This window comes from Pollicipes pollicipes, unplaced genomic scaffold (assembly GCF_011947565.3).
Source record: "Pollicipes pollicipes isolate AB1234 unplaced genomic scaffold, Ppol_2.1 Scaffold_7262;HRSCAF=8765_pilon_pilon_pilon, whole genome shotgun sequence".
NCBI classification, from domain to species: domain Eukaryota; kingdom Metazoa; phylum Arthropoda; class Thecostraca; order Pollicipedomorpha; family Pollicipedidae; genus Pollicipes; species Pollicipes pollicipes.
The window spans coordinates 11,714,677-11,741,351 of NW_023597055.1; the positions used below are offsets into that span (position 1 = coordinate 11,714,677).

Here is a 26,675-nt window from a genome sequence, read left to right on the forward strand (position 1 = left end):
AAACGCCCCAGACCCCGGGCGTCCGCCACTGGCGGACGGAAGCCGTCGGCTCCTCCGTACCCCGAGGACAGTGAACGAGCCACATCACGACCGGCCGTGCCCCCCCCCCCCCCCCCCCCCGGTGGACCGCCAGGGAGCCCCGAGGTCAGGGAGGACGCAGCCTCGATCACGAGGGTCAGCGGCGACCTCACGGCAGGTGGCGATTAACGGTCACTATCGAAGTCGGCCAGCGATTGTGCCCCGCCTTGCCGTGCCGCCGGCGCCCGGCGTAGCCGGACGCCGTGTCCGGGGACTGGCATCACGGCCAGGCGAACTGGCTGCGGGAGCTGCTAGGGTGGCTGACTCTACATTGAGGGCTCCGACCGGCTGGGCTAGCGCGCGAGCCGAAGGGGCCTAGGGGAGGAGGCAAAGATTTTACGCGAGGGGGTTGATAAATCGTTTGACCCGGTGCGTTTTGCCTGAAGAGACGGAGTAACATTTCTGCTAGAAGTAACCCAAAACACCACCAACGTCGGGACCAATATACCATCCGGGTCAAGTGGTCAAACTGTGACGGCAAACTGTGCTTAGGGCACAGGACAGCTCACAGTCACGGCCATGGACTTCTTCAACTCCTTGGACTCCTTGGACTCCTTCCTCTTCACTTGGACTCCTTCAAAACTCCCGCGTCAAGCGCCTGGGTTTCGATTTCCGACGCAGGAGCCAGTAACTACTTCCAGTCTCCCGGAAGGCGGAGCGACGCCAGTTACCTCACCATCATAGGTTACACGTCTCCATAAACACCACCGCCAGTCACAAGCCTGCATAAACAAGCCGCCGGCAGCGGATGACGACGCGACGTGCAGAAACACGAGCATAACTCCTGCTTCCCCGGAGACAGGCGTGGACCGCCGCACTGTCTCTAGGTGAAAGACGGCGGCGACGGACGGGGGCCCAACGCCAGCGGCAGGTCCACGGCCGGACTGGTGACGTCGCCGCCGCCTGTCACCTAGACGACAGCCGCTTCTATGTAGTGCCTAACCGCTTGGGTTCGAGGGAGGGCCGTCTGCACCGTCACGCAGCGTTCATGCCGACGTGAGCGGCCACGGACGGTGCGTGGAATGACGGAGCACCACGCCTGTCAGGCTGGCCGCGGGCGGAGGCGCGAGACATCATGCGTAATCAACAGGTCGGGCCGAATAGCGCCCAATCACATGGAGTCATGCCACCATAGCGGGCACCGAGCGGGGTCGTATGAGATGATGGTCGTGTGGCACCATGACATTAGCGGCCACATGACGAACCACGTGATGGGGTCACGCTGATACCGTATCACATGTCGCGATGTCGTCATGCAGCCAGTGTCCACCCACCGGGGCTTCCGCGCCCACTCGCACCACATTGCACCAGTATTCATTTCAACGCGCCAAACACATCGCAGCCGACGCCGCATCAGAGGATGCTCCGAGCAGGCCACGAGAGAGAGCACACCCCAAAACAAGCCGCTGCGGACGGCGGACAGCGGGGAAAGCTGCTCTCCATGCCACCCGGCATGAGCACAGGGCTCTCGACACCGACGACAGTGGCGGAAGCGGCGACGGTCCGGCAGGCACGACCGCCGCCCTCCGCCGCCGGCCATCCGTCCGGCACCGCACTTGATACACATGACACACGCGACACACCAGCCCTCCTCCTCCATCCGGGGCAATGTGGAGGGAGGGGGGGGGGGGGGGTCAGTGTTGGTGGCCAGACGGCCCGTCAGCGACGGCGGTGGCATGGGTGGCAGGATCGCACCGGGATGAAGTGTCAATATACACACCGGACGGCGAAGACAGGCTCCCATCCGCTGAGCAGTTGGGGGCTGCCACACGCGGCTTTCGTTTACCGGGCGATAATTCAACGGCACATGCGATTGGTGAGATCGCTAACGACGCAGTTGTCGGTTCGTGCTGCCTGATGGGGACGGTTCTCCTGACCGGTTTCTGTTGGCTGATGGGGACGGTGCTGTTGGCCCTGGTCCATGGTGACAATGAAGATGGGACTGTGTTACAACTGTGCCACTTGTTGGCGTGGCAGTGGAAGTTGGCACTTTTGTTAAACGTCATTTTTCCTTTCTCCTTCCACGCCGCACGCGGGGCCTTCGTCGAACGGATGAGACCAGGGCTGAAGCACGGCTAGAATCGGTATGCAATGACTTGGATTTCCCGCCCAGAGCCCCGAAGTCAACCTGAAACCCAGTCAAAAGACCGCAAGAGCAGTCCAGGATGCACCAACATCTTAATAATCCACACCCGGTGTGCAGAACAGGTTTGCGGCCGCGGACAAAAAAAAAAAACTAATCGGCCCGCGGTCCTGCTTCTACACCGAAGCCGAACTTAGCGAAATACGCACGTGGCCATCTGAGGCAGACTCGGCGCGACAAGTGGACCTGGCCGATCTCGCGGGGGTCGGGCCGCCTCCGGGACTAACGCTAGTTTCATTTCAGCACGGGGAGGTGATTGACATTTGGAAGATCTCTTGGGGCAGCCAGCGGTAGAAAGTTTTAGAGTTTAAGAGTTTTGTTTCAGAGCGTCAATTATTTTCGGCCAACACGGAAAACTGACATTGTCAGTAATGTTTGCAGACTTGGTCTGTGATGGCCAACCGCTGCAACATGACGGAAAACAACGGAGCAAATGCTAACAAATCATACCGGAACGTGTTATGGACAGAATATAACCCAGCAGCCTGACCTGGTCTGATGACCTGGCCTGATCTTATTTTGGAAATACACAAATGCGCCGTCGGCGTTAGCAGGGCAACACTGCAGAAAACCAGTGCATGCTAAATGTCAACCGAATCTGGAGAGAAAAGGCGGCATTGCACCTCTATAAGGCAATTTTTGGCCGGCGTCGCGGCTGCAGCAGCGCAACGTCTTTCGCTGCCAGGAGGCAGGTGGAAACGCCCACAACCAATGTCACCAAACCGTTATGGACCTGCCACCACCGCCCCCTAACCCCGTTCGGTTCCCTCACATCACGTGCGAATACAGAACAGCAGCAGCACACCAGAAATCTCGATTACCGTGCCCGCGTCCAAACCAGATCGGCATCGCCTGGACGATGGCGACCGCTTATCAAAACTCTAACGGACGGACTGCATAAGCAGCAACAGCAGCCACTCAAGCAACAGCAGCAGCTCCAGCAGCACCGCCCCCACTTCCCCCGCACAAGGAGTGTGAGCGAATCTCGGACGGCGTACACGGGGCGCGACGAAATCTAGAAAGCGGAGTCGACCATCATTACACCTCAGCGCCGCTTCTCATCTGCCTCACAAGCGGCCGGCGTCCGCGCCGCCTGCCCGCGCCGTGGCCTGGCGCGGCGCGCCGGCGCCACCCTCCGAGCCGGGCCGCGGGCGGGGGACGGGGGCGCCACCTCCGGCTGGCCGGCGGGTGGGAGCTCCTCAGACATGCCGGCGGCGCGGGGCACGTGAACGCCGCCGGTATGGACGGCGGGGAGGAGGGGGGGGGGGGGGGGGGGGGGCACCAGCCTGCGACCGAGACCCGGCCGTGGACGACGGGCCGTTGCTGGTGACTTGGTGACGGCAAGTGGCCAGTGCCAGGCACGGACCGTTAGGGGTGAGCCCAGTGCAGTAACGGATCTAGAGCTGAAGATTCGCGTACACAGGGGTTCGAATAGGTTCGAACAGATATGAATCGAACACTTATAATCAGCATGCCAATGACAAGAAAGAGGAAGAGAAAATATGCCGAAACCTGAAAGTGATCATTTGAACATGAAATTATGTCGATTAGTGTCAAGCCAAGTTTCCCTAGATATAGCATCCGTGAAACACGCATACGTCGGCTCTGCACCGGACGGAGTGCACGCGTGTCTTTTGTTACAACTGTATAATCTGAGAATTCGATGCGGACATTCGAAACTATTCGAAGCTATCCGAATGTTAAATCCGAATCCGAATCCAAATCTAAATCTACCTACCCGAGGATTGGAGCCCCCGAAATGCTGGTAATCCTAGGCACAAAACAGCTCACACCATCAGCCAAAGACCCACTAGCGCCTGGTGGACGGGGCTAAGCTGGGAAAGATCACATCAACCCCCCCCCCCTCCGAAAAGCGCTGGCGTTAACGGACGATACGTCACATCGCTCCCCCGCCACCCTACGCACGTCAGGGTACTCCACAGTGCGGGCGCCCGATGCGACGGCACGGCACGGCACGGCACGGTCGGCAAGGCACGGCACGGCACGGCACGGCACGGCACGGCACGGCACGGCACGGCGCGGGGCGGCGCGGCACGGCACGGCACGGCACGGCACGGCGCGGCGCGGCGCGGCACGGCACGGCACGGCACGGCACGGCACGGCACGGCGGGGCGCTCACTGGAACCACGCCCACAAAGGGCGCACTGCAGCACAACCGTGACAAAAGCTCAGCGTAAACACCACGGGCGACTGCGCCCCGCTACAGCGTCCGGAAAACAAACGCACGCAAAAGCAACGACCGATCAGACAGAAGCCGTTCCGAACATTTCAACACATTAAAAAGCCCAGCCGGCATGTCCGAGCGCTTCGGAGTCGAGGACGGGCGCCAGGGACGCGCTCCCGGCGACACTGGCCATGCGCTCGGTCGGATAGTCCGGATCAGCCAGCGTGCAGGATTTGGCTGGCATGAGCGCTCCACGCCGGCCACAGTAATGTCCGGCTGACAGTTTGAGGGCCTCTGCGGGATCCGCGGCTTCCCGCTAACCGGCCCGCCACGCCGTGTGAACGCTGTCAATTTGGGTGGCTCTGGGTGACGCACGGCGCTCTGGGCTCCTCGCGTCGCGCGTGAGGCCACGGACGCAGACATTCCCCGAAAGAGGCACGCAGGTGCTGCATGCGGCCAGAGCGAGGGAGGGGGGGGGGGGGGGGGGGGAGGGCCTCTAGCCGCCTCGGAAGTCCGCAATCCAAGGGACGTCACAGCTGTGCTGAGCTCTGCCGCAGCAGGACTGTCGTACTCACCGAAGAATGTGAAGTAGTTGGTGTAATATCCCATAATCGTGAGTGAATACGGGCCTCGCAAGTCGAAAGTCTCTGACGCCGGTCCATACATCGCCGACTGTCCAGTGAGTGACCAGGGTCACCCTGGTGCCATTGGAGCCTTAATGACACCTCGTGGCCGAAACAGGTCAACCTGGCGCCGCTGCAGCCTCACTGACCGCCAGTGACCGGGGCAGGTCACTCTGGCGCCGCTGCAGCCTCACCGACTCTCAGCGGTCGGCACAGGCCACTCTGGCGCCGCTGCAGCCTCACTGACCGCCAGCGACCGGAACAGGTCACTCTGGCGACGCTGCAGCCTCACCGACTCTCAGAGGCCAGCACAGGCCACTCTGGCGCCGCTGCAGCCTCACCGACTCTCAGCGGCTGGCACAGGCCACTCTGGCGCCGCTGCAGCCTCACCAACCCTCAGCGGCCGGCACCAGCTGTCGACGAGGCGTCTCTCTGATGGACGCCACGCGCAGGCAGCGGCGCAGCCAGAACCGGCGTCGCCCACAGTCCCCACCCCACGAGCCGGCGGCGGCAGCGGTCGGACACGCCGCGCGGCGGGATGCGACGCACGGCGGCCGCTTCGGGCCGCCTCCCCGCCGGGGCCCGGCCACGCCACTGCCCGTAAGTGGTCCCTAACTGGGGCGCGACACCTGCGAGGGCGTCAGGTGTCAGATGCGACGACAGGCATGCGTTCTGTTTGGAAAGGCTTTTTGTTTAGCGTGCCCCGAGCCCGCGCGCGAGGCATCAGGCCGCCCCGCGTCGGGGAGAAGCCGGCGTGCCCTGCCGAGCAATGCCTTCGCCGAACGCGGCGTACCTCTCGGCGGAAGTCATCACTTTAGCCAAGAGACGTTTCATTCCCCGTCTCACTCCGTCGGGTCACGTGAGGCATTCGTTCAGAGAAAAGATGCCTAATGTTAGTTGATCGCACGCATTTTTTGGTTTGTTCAATCTTTCGACAGTTAACTGTAGTGCATCGATCACAGCTCTTTTGTAAAACTGCACAGAACAAAAATTGGGCAAAAATCTCCGCCTTGGTTGATTTAAACCCGACGAGGAAAGCCGTCTGGACCCATGCACCACACCCTCAGGCACGTACCACGCGTTTCTCGTATTAACGAGATGTAGCATATCATGTGGTCGCACACACCCTTTTCCCCAACCGCTCAGAAATGAAGAATACTCATAATAACGTATGAACAGTAATGTTATAGCAATACTGGATACATCCCTGATGTTAATATTTCACACATACACATATTATATATATATATATATATATATATATATATATATATATATATAATATAACATGAATGTATAATATACAATATATTTAATATATAGGGACCAGTGGCATCACAATCAGTTCTGAATACCTGAAAAAGCCACAGGATGTCTTAATGACCGAATTACCGATGCCACAGAATGCAATGATTTCGTGAAAATCCATCGAAACGAACATGCCTCCAACTCCGCATCGACAAGTCATACGTTATAAATAGAATCACAAACGTCTAAATCGTCGTTATCATTTCCCCAGGTTGGTACAGTGGATGTTGGTCAATGCATGCTGCGAATTTGTAAGTCCGAAATTCAAAAACATCTTTTCTTCTTCTTTGATTCTTCTTTTTTTTTGGTTCTCTTTTGCTTAATAAGTTCAATTACTAACCACTATACCCACCAAAAAAATTAATACTAGCAAGGCTTTGTAAACCTGGTTCTAATCCACCGGCACCTGGCCACGTGCGATGGGGATCGTGATGATTTGTCATATATCACAGCCGTTTAGGCTGTGCCATGTTTTACCTAGCAATGAGTAAATGCAGCTGAAAACTTGATGCCTCTTAGAAACAGAAACAACTGGCTTGAGTGTAACAATGAAGAGCCATTTCCGGCACAGGGGATTCACCAGTTGATTCGCACAGTGAACCGAGCCAACCGCAACCCTAACGCGGGGCGGTTGGGGTGCGGTGAGGAGCGCGGCCACAGCAACACCCGGTGAGGAGCGCGACCACCAATCTGTCAGCGCCCTCTCCGAAACACACCCGGTGAGGAGCGCGGCCACCAGCGGACCTCACCTCCGCCGCCGGCCAGATCAGTCAACTCCCCCATCCGAAACCTCTCGTCCGACGGCCGGTCCGGCAGGCTCCCCGGCAGACGCAGCCGACCCGTGCGACACCCGCAGCTCGACAGAGGCTGCGCTGTGGGCGGCGCGCTCACGCACACCCGCGGGGCCCATCCGGCCCCCGCGGAGATCACCGCAGATAGCCACAGGCGAGCACGCCGCGTCACGGACGACAGTGAGCCGCCGGCATCGGCGCGGGGTGATGTTTTTCAGGTGCTGAAGGGGAAGCGTCACCTTTGGAGGCTGTCACAGACATAGCCTGTGACGGATGCGCCGGATTTGTCACTGCCGCGTGATGCGGGTGCGAAAGGCTAGGCCACGCGAAGCCTACGATCCGGAATTAGTTTAGATGAAATTTCAAGCATACCACAGACATATGTCAATTGTAATAAGCGTAGATGCAAACCAAAGGCTTAGATCTTCCTCGAGAAAAGTTTGAGATATTAATGCATAAGAAGTTGCGACAAATGTTGACCGGTTATATTTTGCTCCCAAGTGTACGGCATGTGCGCTGTAATAATTTTGCGAGGTTGTGAGGTAAACAGGGAGCGAATGGTAGTATAGACGGTGGCGATTTCAAGCAAGGCAGTTCCAGTGTCTTACAAGTGGGGCAACAGTTCTGGTCGTATCCTTATGGCACGGTCAGCTAACATTGTAAAATGTAAAACATTGTAAAATACCAATATTTGCTCCGTAACACGTGTGCCGAATTTCAAACCATCTTTACGGGACTGAAACTTTTGTCTCATTCCCAAGAAATGCAAGTTCGGGTATTTTTGCTGGGCCCACACCTTACAGGTGTGGCGGCAACCGTGGTCCGTTGGCGGCCCGCGAATGAGTATGAGCAGTCTTATGACGTCACCGCATGCGTGGCCAGGAATTCCTGTCATTGCTGACAGCTGACAGAGCCTTAGACAGACTCAACCTCAGACGGAGCCATATCTCATGCCACGGCGTCTAAGTCGCCGGGTTGTCACTGGTTTGGAAGGCTTTGAAAAACGTGTTCTGTTGAAATAACGCATAACACGCACTCGTGCCACTTATGAAGAAAGCAATGCGGTCAAAAGCCAAGTAAAAAAGGGTTAGACGTGGCTTAACCCAACATAAATCCTGTTGATGAAACCATGTGTTCAAAGAAGTGAGCAAAGGTGAGCAGTCGTTGGTCATGGATGTGTAAGGTGAGCGGCCCGATAAAATAATTGTGACGATCGGCACTGAAAAAAACAACGGTTGAACTATTCCAGATAGATGAGCTGTTTGATTACGAAACTCAAGGAAGTGGCCTTACCGCTCCAATCAAACACAGCAAGTTCAATTACGCGTATATTACGTAAATTTTGGACTCGGAATGTGGTACTTTCCTCGCCGCTTGCTACTTTAATTTCCACTTAACATGCCTTCAGAGTTGCATGGCACACGCAGCATTTGTGTGCGCATGTCAGCAGTTGTATGTCCCTTTCACGCATTACTTCCACTTCCGCTAAGCGCATTCTCCAGTGTTTTCACGGCATGCGCAGCAATGGTGTGTGAACACACAGTTTGTCAAGCTTCGCCGATCAAGAGGCGCTTGTGTTTGGGCTACCTTAACACTAGCGGTAATGCACCAGGGTTAACCGCAGCAATGAACACAATTTATATAAACCTCGCGTTTTCCCTTCCAACTGCGCGAAAAAAATGTAATAGGAACTCTAAAGTGTTGCGCTAAAAGTGAATTCAACAGGTGTTTTAGCCCTACCAACTTTCTCAAGTTCCCGCGCCTTTAGCACCACACTGAGTAAAATATCGGATACAAATATACATACCTCCATTTTAAGAAAACAAACAACCAACGGACACCAAATGCTGCATTGTTTAACAACATACAACATGCAGCCACCCACCGTCCTTCGAAAATTCCTCACTTCGCAACGACTGGAACTACGGGAGAAGTTTCCGGCCTTTGAGCTCTGGAGGAAAGCCAACTCAAATTAAAAAAGCACCAGTCAACGCTGAGTGCTCTAGAAAATGAAACAGTTGCGGCTGTACAGCGAACACTTCAGTTCGTCCGCTCCGGGGCGGCCCCGTGTTACGGATACTGCGCCGCAGTGTTTGTGGCCCTCAGCTGCCGTATTACGCCACCGCAAGCGAAAACCTTGCGGTAGTGGTGCGGCGCGAAGAGAAAATCATTGACGGAATGACAGAGATCATGTCCTGGAGTCGATGTCGAGGTTCACCACAGAAGTCGCCGCTTCATTCACGTTGACCAAGTCCTTTCAAACTGTTCTGAGGCAGGGGCCCTAACGTTTGGAAGTTACAAGGACATGCATTGGTCACCATACACATCATAACGGGTTTCCAGATGGCAAAAGGTTATCAACAGCGACCCAGTAACCTCAGTATTCACAGCGGGAGATCAGGCATGGTCTCCGTATACAAGGATAAGCTGTCCAGAAGTAACCCAACCTTGGTGAATGCGTCATACCCTCTTGAACCCAGTTGGAAAGTGCCTATGACATGAATAACTGTGACACCTGACACGCTTCAGAAAGAGCTGACAACTCTCCCCTAAACGCTCATGAATTCCAGCACGGAGCCCATGCGCGTTGCGCAACGTAACACGAACTGACCTACAACCCTGACGCGCGCCTCATCATAATCTTCCGAAGCCTCCTAGAGTCCTGTCCTCGCTTCCTTCAGGGCACCACCGGCGGGGCTGTCGCTGAGCGCACCGCGGGTGTTAACCGCCATACCTCTCCCGTGTCCGTCTCACTGCCCGCCCGCGCCGCCACCCGTGCGGCGCGCCGAACGCGCGGCGCGCCGCGGCGATGACGACGCGCTGCGGCGCGCCCGACGCGCAGCAAGCGGATAAGCCGCAGCAGCCGCCTCGACAGCGGCCGGCCGCGTCCGGCGCATACCGGCGACGCCGGCGAGCGCCGCACCCGCGCCCGCCAGAGCCGGCCGGCCATGGGGCCGCCGGGCCGCGTGGGAAAGAACGCAGTCACACCGGAAAGGTACCCGACCGTCCGGTGTCGGCGCGGTGCGCTCAGCCTCGCTCCCACGTCGCCGCGACCCGCCGCTGCCGAACACCCGGCCGCCACCGAAACAGCCTCCGGCCGCCGGCCAGAGAGCGGGGACGCGGTCTCGTCGACGGCGGCAGGAGCTAGCGAACATCAGAGTCGTGGCCCACCGAACATGCGGCGCATTCGCGGCGACTCGGACGACAGCAAGCAGAAGTGACGTTAAGTAGAAGAGGACGTTCTTTTTGGGCTGCGACTATAACCATGGTAAAAATGCAGCACATGTTACGTGACGATTAGCAACACGCCAACAACTGTCAGAACCACTGAACAAGGTGCTCAGCACCACCGGACATGGGTCCTGGACCGCCGGACATGGATCCATCACCGCTGGACATCGGCCCGGCGTCACCGGACCTGAGTCCAGCGCCGCCGGACATGGGTCCAGCGCCTCCGGACATGGGTCCTACGCCAACGGACACGAGTCCTGCGCCACTGGGCACGGGTCCCGCGCCACCGGACATGGATCCCGCGCCACCGGACATGAGTCCCGCGCTACCGGAGATGGATCCCGCGCCACCGGGCATGGGTCCAGCGCCATCGGACATGCGTCCCGCGCTACCGGGCATGAGTCCCGCACCACCGGAGATGGATCCCGCGGCACCGGACATGGATCCAGCGCCATCGGCAATGGGTGCGCAGCGCAGGAGGCGACAGGCCACGACCGCGGGCGGTCCCCGTTCGCAGTCCAGCCCGTGACGCGAACAATAAACAGCTGCCAGGGCTGCTGCAGCTGGTCCGTGTCCGCCGGGATCGGCACCTGACTCCCAGCGTACGCGCGACGCAGCACGCTGGGTCAGGGGGCCAGCAGGACGGCGACCTTTGGTCCAGCTGACGCCAGGGACGTGAGGGAGACTTGCCGCACGTCTGAGCGGGCTACCCAGCCGGAGTTCCTGCATGGGCCTCGCAGGCCGCGCGGATTCATAATCGTTGACATGATCAGGATCTGAGGTCTTGTTATTCTATCCCAATGAGTGCTTGAGTCCTCTTGAATGCTATCTATGAGTGCTATAGTCCTCGCCATTGTTAATAACTATCAAAGCCGAACCTCCGAAGAGGGCACGGGGTACATGTGTTCGACGTCACTGGCTCCAGCAGACGCTGGCGCTGTCGCAGCGCCGATGGTGCCCCACTGTCACAGGAGGTCCTCGTTCCGATGGTGCCCCACTGTCACAGGAGGTCCTCGTTCCGATGGTGCCCCACTGTCACAGGAGGTCCTCGTTCCGATGGTGCCCCACTGTCACAGGAGGTCCTCGTTCCGATGGTGCCCCACTGTCACAGGAGGTCCTCGTTCCGATGGTGCCCCACTGTCACAGGAGTCCTCGTTCCGATGGTGCCCCACTGTCACAGGAGGTCCTCGTTCCGATGCCCCGCGCACGGAGACAAGGACAGGGAGGCAACACACACCTTCAGGGGCACCGTCAGAAGGGGGGGGGGGGGCTTAAGCCTGCATTCGCAGACGGCTCATTCGGTTCTCTTATGATGGGTGCTCACTGAGCCCCCCCCCCCCAAGAAAACCTTGGCTGCAGATCTGGGCTACTCGGAACGGGGCGCGACATTCCCGTTCATCACCGCAGCACGGGTCAACAGGTGCTTCTCTTCAATTCAGCCAGTTGTACTATGACCACGGCCCCCCCCCCCCTTTCGACTGAGTGGCAGAGCTGCACAGCCACATCACAACGCTTTGGAGGCGCTAATCGTCTCTAACCGAGCTCTTGATAGCGGATGGCGGTACGTTAACGTCGAGTGGGTTCCGACTCACCGTGCGGTAGTGCTACTACGTAGTTGTGCGGACGCATCGATGCGGGAACACACCGGTGTGGAAATACAGTGTGGGAACACAGCGCCGCTGGATCCCGCAACGCTACTCTTCCGCACACGGTGAAGACAGCAGGCGGAGAAGGGGGGAAGAACCGCGGTCTCCATTTTGTCGCAAGTTTAAAATCAATGCTTTCGCGACGGTTCGAAACCACTGACATGAAATGGAGCTTTGCAGCCTCCCCCCCCCCCCCCCAGGAATAATCCCATATCCTCGCCCAAACGTCCTATCAACCTGTTTTGTGTTCCCCAAAACAATGTAGAATCAGTGCTTCAACCATGCGCGTTGCGCTCTTGTAGGAACAAGTACAGCACCTTTATGCAGGAACCTTTTGACGTGTTATGGTACCAGACAGTTTCGATTCAGTCCATGAATGCTTGCACTCCTGCTTTTCACTCGCAGACCACAGTCGCAAAAAGGTACATTCCATGCATAGACAGCGACGGCATTCTCGGCTCATAGCGCGAATAGTTCGTTCTGCCAGTTGTTCACTCGTTTGATAATGTAGGTATTTCTGCATAGTTTGGGCTTTAATGTGGTTGCACGGGACCCCGAACCACAGCGGACATTCGGAAATTGCGGTGCAGCACTTACGGCACACAGCTGGGCGGAAATGTGTCGAAGTCTGCACTGCACAAACGACACATTAGAGTTGTTCTGCAATTACTCGCACCGAAAGGCTACTTTAAAGCATAATGTTCTGTCGTTCATAATACACAAAGCCTCTACCGTGGAAAAATACGTTGCGAAAATACTTCTACGGTCATCGACGCACGTCATCACATATGCTACCAACCGGCACGCTTACAAAGCCTGTGCGGCGCGCAAAGCCAAGGGGAGCCATCGCTAATTTGACACTAGCACGCCGACCAAAAGGACCGCGCCACGCCCATCGGCCCAGCTCGGCTCAGTTCAGCACAGCTCGGCTCAGGTCAGCCCAGCTCAGCCCAGTTTCTCAGCTCAGCCCAGTTCAGCCCGGCTCAGCCCAGCTTCCCTATGGCGTCCGGTGGCGGCCGGAGGCCGGCAAGGCCGCCTACCAGGAGTCTCCAAGACCAGGAGTGCCAGGGGCTCGGCTGGGACGCCCCCCCCCCCCCCCGCTAATGACTCCGTGCCGGCCCGTGCCCTTACGGGTGCGGAAGCGGTCAGGATAACCAGACGATGCGCCGGCGGGGCCAGGCACGGCCGGACACCCCGCCCCGGGCCAGCTCCAGCTCCAGCTCCAGCTCCATCGCACCAGGACGGCAGCGCCGGGACGCGCAGCCCAGTGCGATCCCTCTTGCAGCCGCCGGTCGGCAGCCGTAGCGTCTTGATCCATGCAATGCTCAGTTCAGTCGTGCAGCTAATCGCGGGGCGCACGACGGGACCGACATTCTTATAAACGTCAAGGCATTCGAAGTCATGCGCAACATGGCCTCGAATGAGCCGGCGGTCATAAGAACATAAGCAGCGTCACCCCCATCCCCCGACCCCCCCCCCTCTCACCCGACTATACGACTGGACTCGGCGTCGCATGAGCGAGCGTCACGTGCACACCGAGATTACGAACGATGACAGTGCTTGTCACTATTCGTATGTGACGTTCTTGGGTACGACATTCGTGGCCCCAGCCAGTTGTCGCGTCGCGCGACAGGCGGCGCCAGCGGTGTTCGGAGCGGCGAGAGCTGGATTCGCGCGCCACGCTATGCCTGGGGTTCTGGTCGGCTAAGTAGCGGTAGGTAATGGTACTACGAGGGTAGCGCATTCCTTCAGTATCATTGTGCCGCTGTAGGCACGTCTGTAACCACTCAGATCAATTACAGATTACGCCAAGGTTGAGTCACGCCAAAATCAGACGGTTGATGTGCAGTCGGCACGTATAAAGCACACACGATGGAAGACCTGTCCAGTTCCGTAGCCTCTGCTCAGCCGTGCGTAAATGACGACATCTGGTTGAGAGTAAGCGATGTGACAGGAAAGCCACCAGGTGGCATCAACCTAGCCTGTTCTCACAAATAAAGGCAAAATCTGTCTGGAAAGGAACCACATTGGATAGGGGTAATCATGCTGGTAATCGATTGGCTTCAGTTCAAAGGCTGTCATAACTGCGCAAATCTCTTCGTGTACACAATCCCAATAGCTCTTAATCTGCTAATCCCAAAACTAGTAAATGATCTCGATCGCTATTTCCGGACCGGTCGCCCGCAATTAATTCTGATAACAGATCTACGCTGGAGGACAGTTTCCGAGGGCATTGCCGAAACCCACTTCATGTGCGACCTTACGACGTGCAGCACTTCAAATACATCAAAATGATTAATGCAATTCAGCACAAGTATGAATTCAACGTAATAGACATTTGTTTGCGTTGCGTTGTTCGCAATTCCATGGCAAATGCTTTCAACAACAAAGCATGCATTTAGTCAACCCGCGCCGTGCCCGCTCAGCAGCTTTAGACTTATTACAAATATATTTCCCAGCATTCCTGAGGCTTAATAACAGCGGCGGATAACACATGTCCGTGCCCACGCAACGCCAGTGGTCGTGTCACCACGAAATCTGGTATTCCCGACGAACAACCTGACCAACAAAAATGCAAACCGCCGGCTCCGGCGACCGCCACGTGCAGAGGACCCAGGCCCGAAGAGCGGCGCGCGGGGTGGCCCTGGATTAAGCGCCGGCTCATATAGGTACGCGTGCCTCGGGGTGAGCAATAACCGGGCCGAGAGGCTTCGATCGCACGCGGCCGCTCCATCACGCCACCGACACCGGGTCAGAAGACGCCGTTCTGAGAAACTGGAGACGCGCGGAGACGCCGTTCTTGAGAGACCGGGGACGGCCGGAGACGCCGAGCGAGAGACAGGAGACGGCCGGAGGACGCCGTTCTGAGAAACTGGAGACGCCGGAGACGCCGATCTGAGAGCCTGGAGACGCCGGAGACGCCGAATCTGAGAGACTGGAGACGTCCAGAGACGCCGTTCTGAGCCCGCAGGCTGAGCCAATGTTTCGCCGATCGCGCCAGCGCAGACAGCGCGGGAGTCGCGACTTCAGCCCTGGTGACCTGGCACTCCGGTGCGTGTCCAGCGGACGCCGCCGCGGAGAGGCTGGCAGCCGGACGCCTCGGGCCGGCACCGGCCGCGGCTATAACCCACCGCCTCGACGAACGCCAGTTGCGACCAGCTCGCTAAAGGGATCACCGCCGGTCGCGGCTGTGGTCCACCGCCTCGACGGACGCCAGGTGTGGCCAGCTCGCTGCAGGGCTCGGCGCTACATCTGCTCTACATCTCTACATCTGCCGCAGATACAGTTCGGTGGCGCGCTTTGTGTCACATCTGTGTCGATGTTTCCGGGTTGTGCTCTCCGGCGCGCGGAATGCCGCCTCTGTCGCAATGTCGCAGTGTGTCCGCGGCCGGTCCCGCGCGCCCAACGCATCGGTCCGCACTCATGCAGAGCAGCTATTTACAACTCCCGCGCGGCGTGGCCAGTGTCGCTCATCACATGTTTATAATGAAATCATATATATATATGGAAGGCAGCCCTATACATCTCACCGGTCGAAAACAGGAGCGGTCATTCTGCAGAGCCAGGCGATTCATATAACCATTAGGCTCACATTAGCGCGCATGAAGACATGCGTAAATTCAATAAGTGTGTGCTTATCACGCAGCGAAACCAAAGCTTTTTGCTATCTTTAACAGCACCCTGCAAGAGTAAGAGCTGGACGCCGGGCAATCATGTTGTAACGGCGACACCAATCGGGGTCGGTCAAACGAAGTCGTTCAAACCAATGTGGTTCACCCCAGTCGGTTCGAACCCAACAGGCTGAACCAAACCATTCATGGACCATACCGTCGTAACAAACCCCCCAAAAGAAACAATCAACTTAAAAAATAGCACGGCCGGTAACAGATGGTAACAGATGTCTGGAGCCAGTCTACCGCACAAGACAAACGCATCAGACGCCGCCGAAATCTGTACGAAGCCAGCTCAGCAGCGGCAGGCCGCCTTGACATTCAGAGGATGACAACCGGTGCAGCGGCGCGATTGACAGCGACGGAAGCCCGTCGACGGCCATGCAGCACCTAGCCCCACGACGAGGCTAGCATTGCAACAGCGTTCGGACGATGTGACGTCAGCGTTGGTCCATTGCACAATTGTAGCATCAACACACAGCATTGCATCCCTCGCCAGAACCGAGCTCCGAGAGTCATCTAGATTCGCAGGAACGGTGCGCCAGAAATACTCGTTGCCGTCGTCATTAGAGGGGCGCGTGTTTGTAAAAGAGCGTGCAATTGATACGAAAAAAAAAATCGGGCTTCACGTAAGCGCACACAAAGCAGCACTCGGCCAACTGATGTCACTCCGCGTGACTGCTAGATATCTAAACCCACTCTGCGTGACCTCTGGATATCTAAGCCCATTCCGCGTGACCTCTGGTTCATGGCGGCGCTCACAGACCTCTGCGCGGGAGCTGTTCTCGACCGCCAGGGCAGGACAGCAGTGTCCGGCGAGCGGACAACCATGACAGCGGCGACTGACCAGACAGCCGACGGCCACGAGCCACACAGCATCGGGGCCGGGACACACACGCCTAACGGAGGTGTTCTCTCAGTCAGCCCAGCCAGACCGGCAGCCACGGCACGTGCGGTTGGTTTCTCACCGCACCCGTGTGGGACGCCGCGCGGACGGCCACCGCGGCGTGCAGAACACGAGCGGTGCTGGCACGTGTTTGTGAGCCCAACGCGGGCAATTCGGCCTGACCGAGTTCTTGATGAGTGACCAATAAACAAACGGCCGCACCCAGCTTCCAGACAACCAGCCACCCTGCAGTCTCCGGGAACAGCACGTTCAGCAAGTCGGCCCAGGACATGGAGGGACGCTGGGCTGCACACGCGGACCGCGTATGAGGGACGAGTGCGTGCATGTTGTTGTCAGTTTCTGCCTCCGCAATTTGTGCAAGTTATAATTTGACAGCTTTGCAAGCAAGTACCATCCGCATCGCACGCACCCACGATTTGGACTCAAGACGGCAGTGACGTGATTAAAAATTTTGACGCTGGTGAAATATTTAGAGCGCCTCCTTCTGGTACAAGGGATAAATCCTGACATATAAACACCACCGGACGGGATGGCTACCGCCCTCACATAACTGTGTCCAAGCTATGGCCACGTCCGACATGAAAGGCAGCCCGACGACATGGGCTTCCTGTCCGTGACGCGCGGCTGTCTGGGTGCACAAGCGTGATGCTTTATTTAGCGGCGTCGCTAAAACTGTCCCAATTTGCCTTGCTAACTGTACGCATCAGCATACGTACCAGCCGCATCGTTTCGACCAGAGTTCTAAGAATGCATACACCGCTAGAGATAGGCAGACAGATCCGCGGCACGACCGCTCTGTTTCTCTGTTCAGCCGCGGTGTACTGCAAAATGAAGTCCACACTTTTCTAGATATGGACAGACAGCTCCGTGACATCAAGCTCCGTTTCGTTTCTCTTTCTCTGAACTAGCAATGTACTGCAGAGTGCGGTTTGTTTATATATATATATATATATATATATATATATATATATATATATCAATACACATTTAAGAAGTACCTTGCACATAAGGTGTGTGTACGTCTCTCCGCAAAATGCTCGTCTTACGGCCAGCAGGCATGAGTTGCTGCCTCACCCCTTGTTATAGACGGGGGACAAAAAAACGCCTCTGCCAACAGACAGTGGACGAAGACGCCTCTCACCTACAGGCAGTGGACAAAGCCACATCTTGTCCTAGAGGCAGAGATACGTCCCACTTAGCCGACGTTGCGTAATGTTTACAATGTTTTGCAGGTCTTTACCAACATGGCACGCTCACGGCTATAACAAGAATCATGCATGTGCAGGCGATGCAGCCACCAGCTTGCGAAACGTTTCAAAATGCTTCGGCGAACCTTTGCGAAAACGGCTTATTCAACTATGCCCACAGCCATGATGCAGATGAAGTCTTAGTGCTAATCTCCGTCAATATCATTACACATCGGCGGTGCTGGAGGCACTCATTGTCAAAATGTCAGGTGTTCCGGCATAGGCATGGAAATGCTTGGCCCGTTTAGAACAGGTTTACATCCTTCTGTTGCTATAAAAGTCGTAAAATATGACGCAAAAATGTTCACCTACAGCATACAAAACAAAAATTATACGTCAACTATGAAAGGTAGACCCGACGCTGATCGGCCATAAGTTTCGCAATTAAGGACGGGCATTCACGTGCCCATGCAAAACACAAACGTTTCGGCTGCATTTTGCAGCACATGACGATGACAGGCGAACCATTGTTTCCGCAAACATCAAAGCTTTCCCTCTTTGAAGAAGACAGATAATTATGGACCAGTATGCTGCTGACCTTTGTAACAAGATTGTTTTCAGCAGAACTTTTGGCGAGCACCAACAACCAGAGGAGAGATTTAACATCGATGATGAAAGCTGACCACTGCCGTCGACCAAGAAGCCAACAACTTCAACTTTCCCATGACAACAACAATAACAAAACCCAAAGTACCAACCACCACGAAAACAACGAAAACGTTGACGCATCAGACCAACCGGCGGAGAGGAAACGGAGAGGAAGGCACCGGGTCACAGCCCAGCAGGGCGAGGGCGCGCACCGCGGCCACCACTTACACTTGTGCAGGGTGAGCGAGACGCGACGGCCCGGAGGGGTGTCCATGCTGGCGCTGCTGTCGGGACGTCGCGGCGGCATGACTGGGGTGGCGCCGCGCGGCGGCCGGCTAGTCATGACGGCCGCGCCGGCGTCACAGGCCGCGCCGCGCGTCACCGGCCGCCCCAGGCCAGGTCACCGAAGGCGCAGCGACGCGGGAGGGGGGGGGGGGGGCACGGCCGGGGCGACCCTGGACAGGTCACTGGCGGCGCAGCGCTGGGGAACGGACGCGGACGGGACGACCCTGGATAGGTCCCCGGCGGCGCAGCGCTGGGGAACGGACGCGGACGGGACGACTCTGGATAGGTCCCCGACGGCGCAGCGCTGGGGACGAACACGGACGGAACGACCCTGGATAGGTCCCCGACGGCGCAGCACTGGGGAACGGAAACGGACGGAACGACCCTGGATAGGCCGCTACAGCGGAGCGACATAGGTGAGACAGCCTAGGCCACATCATCGACAAGGGATGGCCAAGACCACAGAAAAATTGCACATCGCAGGTTAGGTCACTGACTAGCGGCCAATTCCAGCCCGCGTGCGGCTCTGTAAGCTCTGTAAGTCCGCGGTTTATAATAAGCCTCATGACGCGCTCACCGCTGCACGCTGCATGCACACCGAAACCATATCAGGTGCGACCCCGCTAAATGCGCAGCAAGGTCACATTAGGTAATACCCTTAGTACCTAGTCAACCCACAATCACCTGGCGAAAGCGTTCGCTTCATCTAAAAGACAGGGTATTTTTCATTATTTATATTTTTTCTTTAACGGCGCACCCCATCCGACGAAGCCGTCAGCCAAGCACTTCAGTGCTTGTCGAGTCCATCTTGCGAAATGGCTCCATTTTAAAATGTTTGTATTTCCTCCTCTCGCGTGCATTGCACTGCAGTTACGTCTACCAACGACGCCACGTGTTCATGCGACTGGGAACATTATTTGCTATCTCTTACTGTCTATTGTTGAGTTTATTTTCGACAAGTCTTTGGATTAGACCACTTTATGACGCATTTCTACCTAAAATAGTAGAATTGCAGGATAGGTCGTGAGGAGTAAGCGCTGCATGTTTGTCCAAAAACAGTATACATAGATGAATTTTCTTTCTATTTTTTATATCATAGGTGGATATCCTAGTTTCCGATTGCTTAGCATGCGTTGATTTTTGGTTCATTTTGCGTCTTCGAAAAGGGCTTTTTCAAAGACGCAAAATTAGCTGAATGGAATGAGCTTTGATCGACTCTTGTGAAGTCGCCAAGAGTGAAGACGAGTTTGCATTGGGCGACCTCGCCATAACCTGCTTACGTTTCAGACAATCAAATCAGCTGCACTCTCCATACAGGTAGTTTTCGTTTGCAATAAGGTTGTCTTGCACTGTTTATACATGCACACTTTTTTCTCCCTCGTCACTTTCCATTGTTCTTGACATGTCGTTTTATCTCCCAGACTAATGACACGTAAAAGCCACGTATTTACGTGGTGCGTCGGCTCATGTCAAATAACAATAACAATGATACCGATGTCTCCAGCCGGAGGGAGTCTGGCATGAGGTATGTCGCACGCGTGGTGCAAACGGACAGCCGACCATCAAGGTCAGTCTTTGCACAGGTACCTATCTGAGTGAATGAAAGCCAAAATGATGATCTGTGCAACGCAGCGGCGGGATGACCGTCTGAAACCTCGTGCGCTTGCATCGAAAAACCTCAGCTGCGTGGAAACCCATCGAGTTCAGTCACTGATTTCTACCTAGGCTTGAAATGCAGTTGTGCCAAATTTAACGAGTTCGTCTTCAACCTCGTCAGGCAAGTGGTCGTCTCACTTCCGCCGGGCGAAGTGGGCCTTACAGGCACGCTGAGGTCTACGGCGGACCCTGATTAAACGAGGTGCTCGTCTATCCCAGGCACTACACACGCTATGACAGTGAAGAAAACAAAATCACACACCGCTTGACGCACCCCATCACTGCTTGAATCACATCATCACACCCCAAATCACATCAATCACACACAATCATCACACCCCAACAGTGAGGTATCAGTGGGTGAGTGTTGTCACGTCTGGGATCCGGCTATACAGGTCAAACCCTATGGATTCAAGACCCAATCCCTTGTCTCCAGAACTAAACGCATTATGCAGCAAAGGACGCTGAACAGCGCTCGTCAAACCACATCATATACCACCTAAAAACATGCACGCAAACAGGTCACGAAAGACCCTAAAACCAGTCCAGGTCATCATTGCCATAACGGCAAACTTGTCCTAGCTTGAATTTCATGGTCCCTTGTCGCTCATAGCGGCGGGTCGTCCTGCGGTGCGACCAGGTACGGCACACCAACATCGAACACTTTTACAGCGCATTTTCAGCAGCGCACATATGTAATGGACGACTAAACGCAGACAACGATTCATCTGAACTAGATGAGGAGGTCATCATCTGTGGCCTATGATGCGTAAGGTTTTCAAGTTGCCCGAGGTGGTGCACACGGTTGAGAAAACGCAGCTGTCAAGCATTTTAGGGGTTGTGCGGAAGTGGTTCTGAACTGCTCGCGGAAACATCGGGGTTGTCCAAGTCGTCTAGCGACGCTTAAACTTGTTCTGCATATATTACTTCTCTCCTCTCCACATTCTCCATACGTCCACATGCAAGTATGACGTTATAAAGGCTTAATAACAGCTCGTTTCATGTCATTTCGAAAGTGGTCTTGAGATCGTTATGTCGCATTTATTACCAAAATAAATGCCCAGTTCCAGTTGTTTCAGCCCGACATTAAAAACGCTGACTGTAAGCTCCGAAGCATTCGACGCTAGATGCGGAGAGCCTGCATCAACCAGAGATGAAAGCAAACTGCTACGTGGAAAGGATGGACTTAAAGCACAAAACATTGAAGAGAAGGATTAGGGTTTCCAGCAAGACCAACGAAGCCGGTTTGCACCCTGTCAATCAGGGATATCAGTGCGGTAAACACGGTATTAATCTGACAGCGCGCCAACTATATGATGTTATCGATGACGCAAACCATCTGCCAAAACTTTGAGCATCATTTTGAAACGGCAAGGACCTTTTCAAGCAGAGCGGTCACAGTTTGAGAACGGTACCTATGGAAAGCCCCCGTGGGTCAGATCATCAGCCGTGATAGAGGGAAAATCAAAATCCGACGTCTTGATAATCCTACGTGTACAAAAACAAGCCACGACCGCAAAAAATACATTCCAGCGCGGCTTAAGGGAGCTGCGAGTAGAAACTCGGCGTGGCTCTCCATGGCAGCCTCCTGAGTGGCATGAGCCGGGCACGCCCGAAGCAGTGTCAGGACTACGCCCCATCAATACCAAGCGCCACCAGATTTCTAACATAGTTCGGCAGACAGGCTTAACATGTCTACATGACGGCACTTAAACCCCAGCTTTTTACAGCCATGCCACCGCCGGCTGACACCTCCTGTCACCTCCTCCTCCTGACACCTCCTGACACCTGCTGTCGTCGGCTCTGGCACGTGAGGACGCCGCACGCCGCGCGGCCGGGCGCTGCTGCCGACCAGCGGCTTCTGCACCCGCGCCATGAGCGACGCGTGCGGCGCTGCGGGGCGGACAGCGGCCGGCGCAGCCCGCCGCCGCCCACGTCACCGGCCGGGCGCGCCCGCCGCCCAGCGGTGAGCGGGGTCTGGGCCTCCCGTCGGCCGCCGATGGCGACACCGCCTTCGCTGAGCCGGCCGGCCGCTCTCGCCGCCTCTCGACCGGCACAAGGATGCGCTCCCGGACGTGGACGACCCGCGTGCCGGCGGGACCCCGGCCGGCGACGCATGCTCCGCGGGTGCTCCACGGCCGGGCGCGGGACGAGCGCCCGCGAGCGTGCGCGTCCCCGCACGACAGCCGCTGACCGTCGCCGGCGTCCCCGTTCGGCGGCGTGGAGCACGCCGTGGCATCCGGCGGCGGGCGCGGGATTACATGCTAAGACGACCGCAGAACACATCCGGCCGTCTCGTGGCGTACATCGCTGGATCCCAGAAGAGGCCACGCAGCGTGCCCGGCCGAGAATGACAGGCGGTCTGAGGAGAACGCACTTACTGCAGACAGGGAATGGTCGGCGTTCTCCGTCCACCACGTCCAGCGTCACAGGCACGTAGCTGAGTGCTCACTGCAGAGGTCACGGCGACGGCGAATCGTCCCCGATAACGCAGGGTTCTCGTAACGCTCTGTGGAGCACCGACACTCCACAGTTGGCCTCTCATGTAACTCCGATCTCCACACAGCTTCTTAACTTAGCAACCGACGAATTCCCTCAACGCCACCCGCTTCGCAACAGCGTCGCTGCAACTGCAGCGTTTGAGCGCCGGCCCTGCCCGTGCAACGCCGGGCCGATGGGCCGTAGCGATGGGTCGGACAGTACAAACCACTACACGCCTCTTGACTTAGCGTTTTGCACGTTGACATTGCGATGATCACCACGAGGCTTCACGAGCGGCCTATCTGCTGCGCTGGCCCAAAGGCCGCCGCCGCTGACGGGACGCTCCTAATGCACCAGGCGTACCTATGAATCCATCATGCTCGCGCGAGGACGCCCCTCAGGACTTCCACGAACCCGTGACGTTTTTGAATCACTCAATCAGCCCGCCATCCCTGAATCGCAGGTGCTGATTCTACTTGCGGGAGAAAGGCAGTGATAGCGACCACTTTCGTTTCATTCTCAATATTCTCGAATTTTTCAAAAAGGTTTCTACGCATTTTGCCACTTTACGGGAACCATCGCCACGTAATCCATGTTTCTCTGAGTTCACTTCTGTCGGCTAGCCGATCTAACCAACCATTGCTATCGCCCATCACAGTTTTTTTTTCACGGCACCTCCGCCTGGCCGTGTGCTGAACTCAGTTCGTGAGATGACGAGGTGGCAACCGGGCCTCTCAAACCAGACCGAACCGAACGAAACCAAACCAGACCGAACCGAACTAAGCCGAACCAAACCAAACCAAACCAGATCGAACCGGACCGAACCGGATCGAAATAAACCAGACCGAACTAAAACCAAACCAGACCAAACCAAAACAAACCAAACCGAGCCAAACCAGACCGAACTAAACCGAACCGAATCGAACCGAACCAAACCAGAATGAACCCGAACCGGACCAAACCGAACCAAACCAAACCAAACCAAACCAAACCGAACCAAACCAAACCATATCAAAGCAGACAAAACCAAGTCAAACCAAACCGAACCGAACGGAACCAAACCACACCAGGCCAGGCCGAACAAACCGAACCAAACAAGACCGAACCAAACCAAACCAAACCAAACCAAACCAAATCAAACCAAATCAATCAAATCAAATCAAATCACATCAAATCAAACCAAACCGAACCACGCCGGCCCGGTCTGTTCTGCTGCCGGGCAGATCCCGGATCGACAACGGGTGAAGTCAGGCTGCTACTCGCCCACTCACCAGCCGGCAACAGCGGCGACGTACGCGCCCGGACATCCGCTTCGGGGTTCGAAACTAGCTCTGCTTTCTCATCGCAAGTGCCGGGTTGCATAGGGCACGTTGCGGCTTACTGGAGTCTAGCACGTCGCCGGCTTCTTGTCCGAGTCGGCCAGTCCTGTTTGCGTCATTGCTGCACACTGCCTGGAATCTTCACTGTTGTTGCAACATTCCACCCATATGAGAGGCATGGTCGACCGAACCTGCTCGGCTCTCCGTCACGAGCCACGCCAGCATACGGAAAATCAGCGAATCACCAGCCCTAGCCGTCGGGGAGACTCACGGAGCCACGGAAGCTGGTGACATCGCACGAATGGGTGGAGGACTGGCTCCACCAGATTCCGGGGCGGGCCAAGTCTCCAAGAGCAAGACGGGCGGCGGAACACGAGCGCTGCACAGCGCCTCCGGCTCGGAGCGGGACCGCGTGAAGGGGGCGGCACCAGGACGCGCCAGGCGGAACCCGAGGGACCTGACGGATGACGAACCAGCCACCGGATGTTTAAGTCAGCCGGGCTGCACGAAACGACCCGCTGGTCGGGCCCTGGCTCCCGTGAGCTGGCGCTGGGGGCTCGGCATCATCGCAGCGCACGTCCGTGGAGCTCCTCGCGGCATCAAGGGCATTGGTCTTCATGGCCCGGGACGCCAGCAGGCGTACGTCACCTATATCGCTCCAGCATGCGAGTTCGCAGCGAACCCCCAAAAGGAACATAAGCTTTGTGGAAAACACTATTACACAGGAGTGTCAATGCAGCCTTCGAGGCAATGACCACTACTGTTACCGCGAAACGTATCGGATGACTTTCTTATTATTCCTCGAGCTTACTGTCGGTGAAGGAGATAAAGGAAACGCTCGCGCAGAATGGGTATGACAAAACATTTCCCAACTTGACTGTTTACACGGAAGCGATACAAAAGTGTGACCAGACACACTAAACCAAAAAATACGTTAGTGCGAATGACGGTTCCGGTTCACCGCCACACAGCGTTATTTTATAAACACCGTGCTGCAATGCTACCCTTCCGCTACAGCGTGACGGGCTTCAACGGTCCACTGAAGCTGTCTAAATCACCACCTTACAGATATCTTGCAGCTGTCAGAGCGAGCGACTGGCAGGACACCACATGAACCAGGAGGACGCACTACTTGTTGAGATAAAAATTACAAAAAAATCCGGGCGCCTGATCTTTTTAGACGGCTCATACGTTATCTACCTCAAATGAACCTCTTCCCGCCATCGCCAATGCTACTGGTGTTGGAACAATGAGCGGAAGCCAATGCTTTTCATGAGCACGACGTTCAAGCAATGCCATCCATTCGTGGACCCAGCAGCCCATCAACGGCGCCATTCATTCGCGAGCCTCGAGCACCCTCTCTTAAAAAGAGCTGTACTGACCTCCTTCACACAGGCATGTGCCAATGCCAATGGTCCGCACGCTGCCGCGAGGGCCGCAGCCTTCAGCCAATGGACTGTACACCACCGCGAGGAAGGTTCTATACACAGCCATCAGCCAATGGTCCGCACACATCCGCGAGAAAGTGTATACACACAGCCATCAGCCGATGGTCCACACACCACCGCGAGAAAGTGTATACCACAACCATCAGCCGATGGTCCGCACACCTCCGCGAGGAAGCTTCTATACACAGCCATCAGCCAATGGTCCACACACCACCGCGAGAAAGTGTATACCACAACCATCAGCCGATGGTCCGCACACCTCCGCGAGGAAGCTTCTATACACAGCCATCAGCCAATGGTCCACACACCACCGCGAGGAGGTGTAAACACACAGCCGTCAGCCAATGGTCCGCACACATCCACGAGGAGGTGTATACACACAGCCGTCAGCCAATGTCCGCACACATCCGCGAGAAAGTGCATACCACAACCATCAGCCAATGGTCCGCACACCACCGCGAGGAAGTGTATACACACAGCCATCAGCCAATGGTCCGCACACCTCCGCGAGAAAGTGTATACACACAGCCGTCAGCCAATGGTCCGCACACCTCCGCGAGAAAGTGTATACCACAACCATCAGCCGATGGTCCCCACACCTCCGCGAGGAAGTGTATACACACAGCCATCAGCCAGTGTCCGCACACATCCGCGAGAAAGTGTATACACACAACCATCAGCCAATGGTCCGCACACCTCCGCGAGGAAGTGTATACACACAGCCATCAGCCAGTGTCCGCACACATCCGCGAGAAAGTGTATACCACAACCATCAGCCAATGGTCCGCACACCTCCGCGAGAAAGTGTATACACACAGCCGTCAGCCAATGGTCCGCACACCTCCGCGAGAAAGTGTATACACACAGCCATCAGCCAGTGGTCCGCACACCTCCGCGAGGAAGTGTATACACACAGCCATCAGCCAGTGTCCGCACACATCCGCGAGAAAGTGTATACACACAACCATCAGCCAATGGTCCGCACACCTCCGCGAGGAAGTGTATACCACAACCATCAGCCAATGGTCCGCACACCTCCGCGAGGAAGTGTATACACACAGCCATCAG

General features: G+C 56.3%; 1 protein-coding gene across 3 annotated transcripts in view; it reads right to left on the reverse strand.

Annotated features, from left to right (window-relative positions):
• LOC119113370 (sodium-independent sulfate anion transporter) overlaps positions 1-26,675 on the reverse strand; it is a 125,575-nt gene that overhangs the window by 15,221 nt on the left and 83,679 nt on the right. The window contains exon 1 of one of the 3 annotated variants that reach the window (XM_037237686.1): positions 18,647-18,719. The exons of 1 other annotated variant lie outside the window; for it this stretch is intronic. In XM_037237686.1, the coding sequence (XP_037093581.1) occupies positions 18,647-18,692 (46 nt within the window). In that variant the 5' untranslated portion in view covers positions 18,693-18,719. Of the gene's footprint in view, positions 1-4,981; positions 5,314-18,646; positions 18,720-26,675 lie in introns of those variants that run through there. One more of the 3 variants, XM_037237684.1, reaches the window with a different exon arrangement.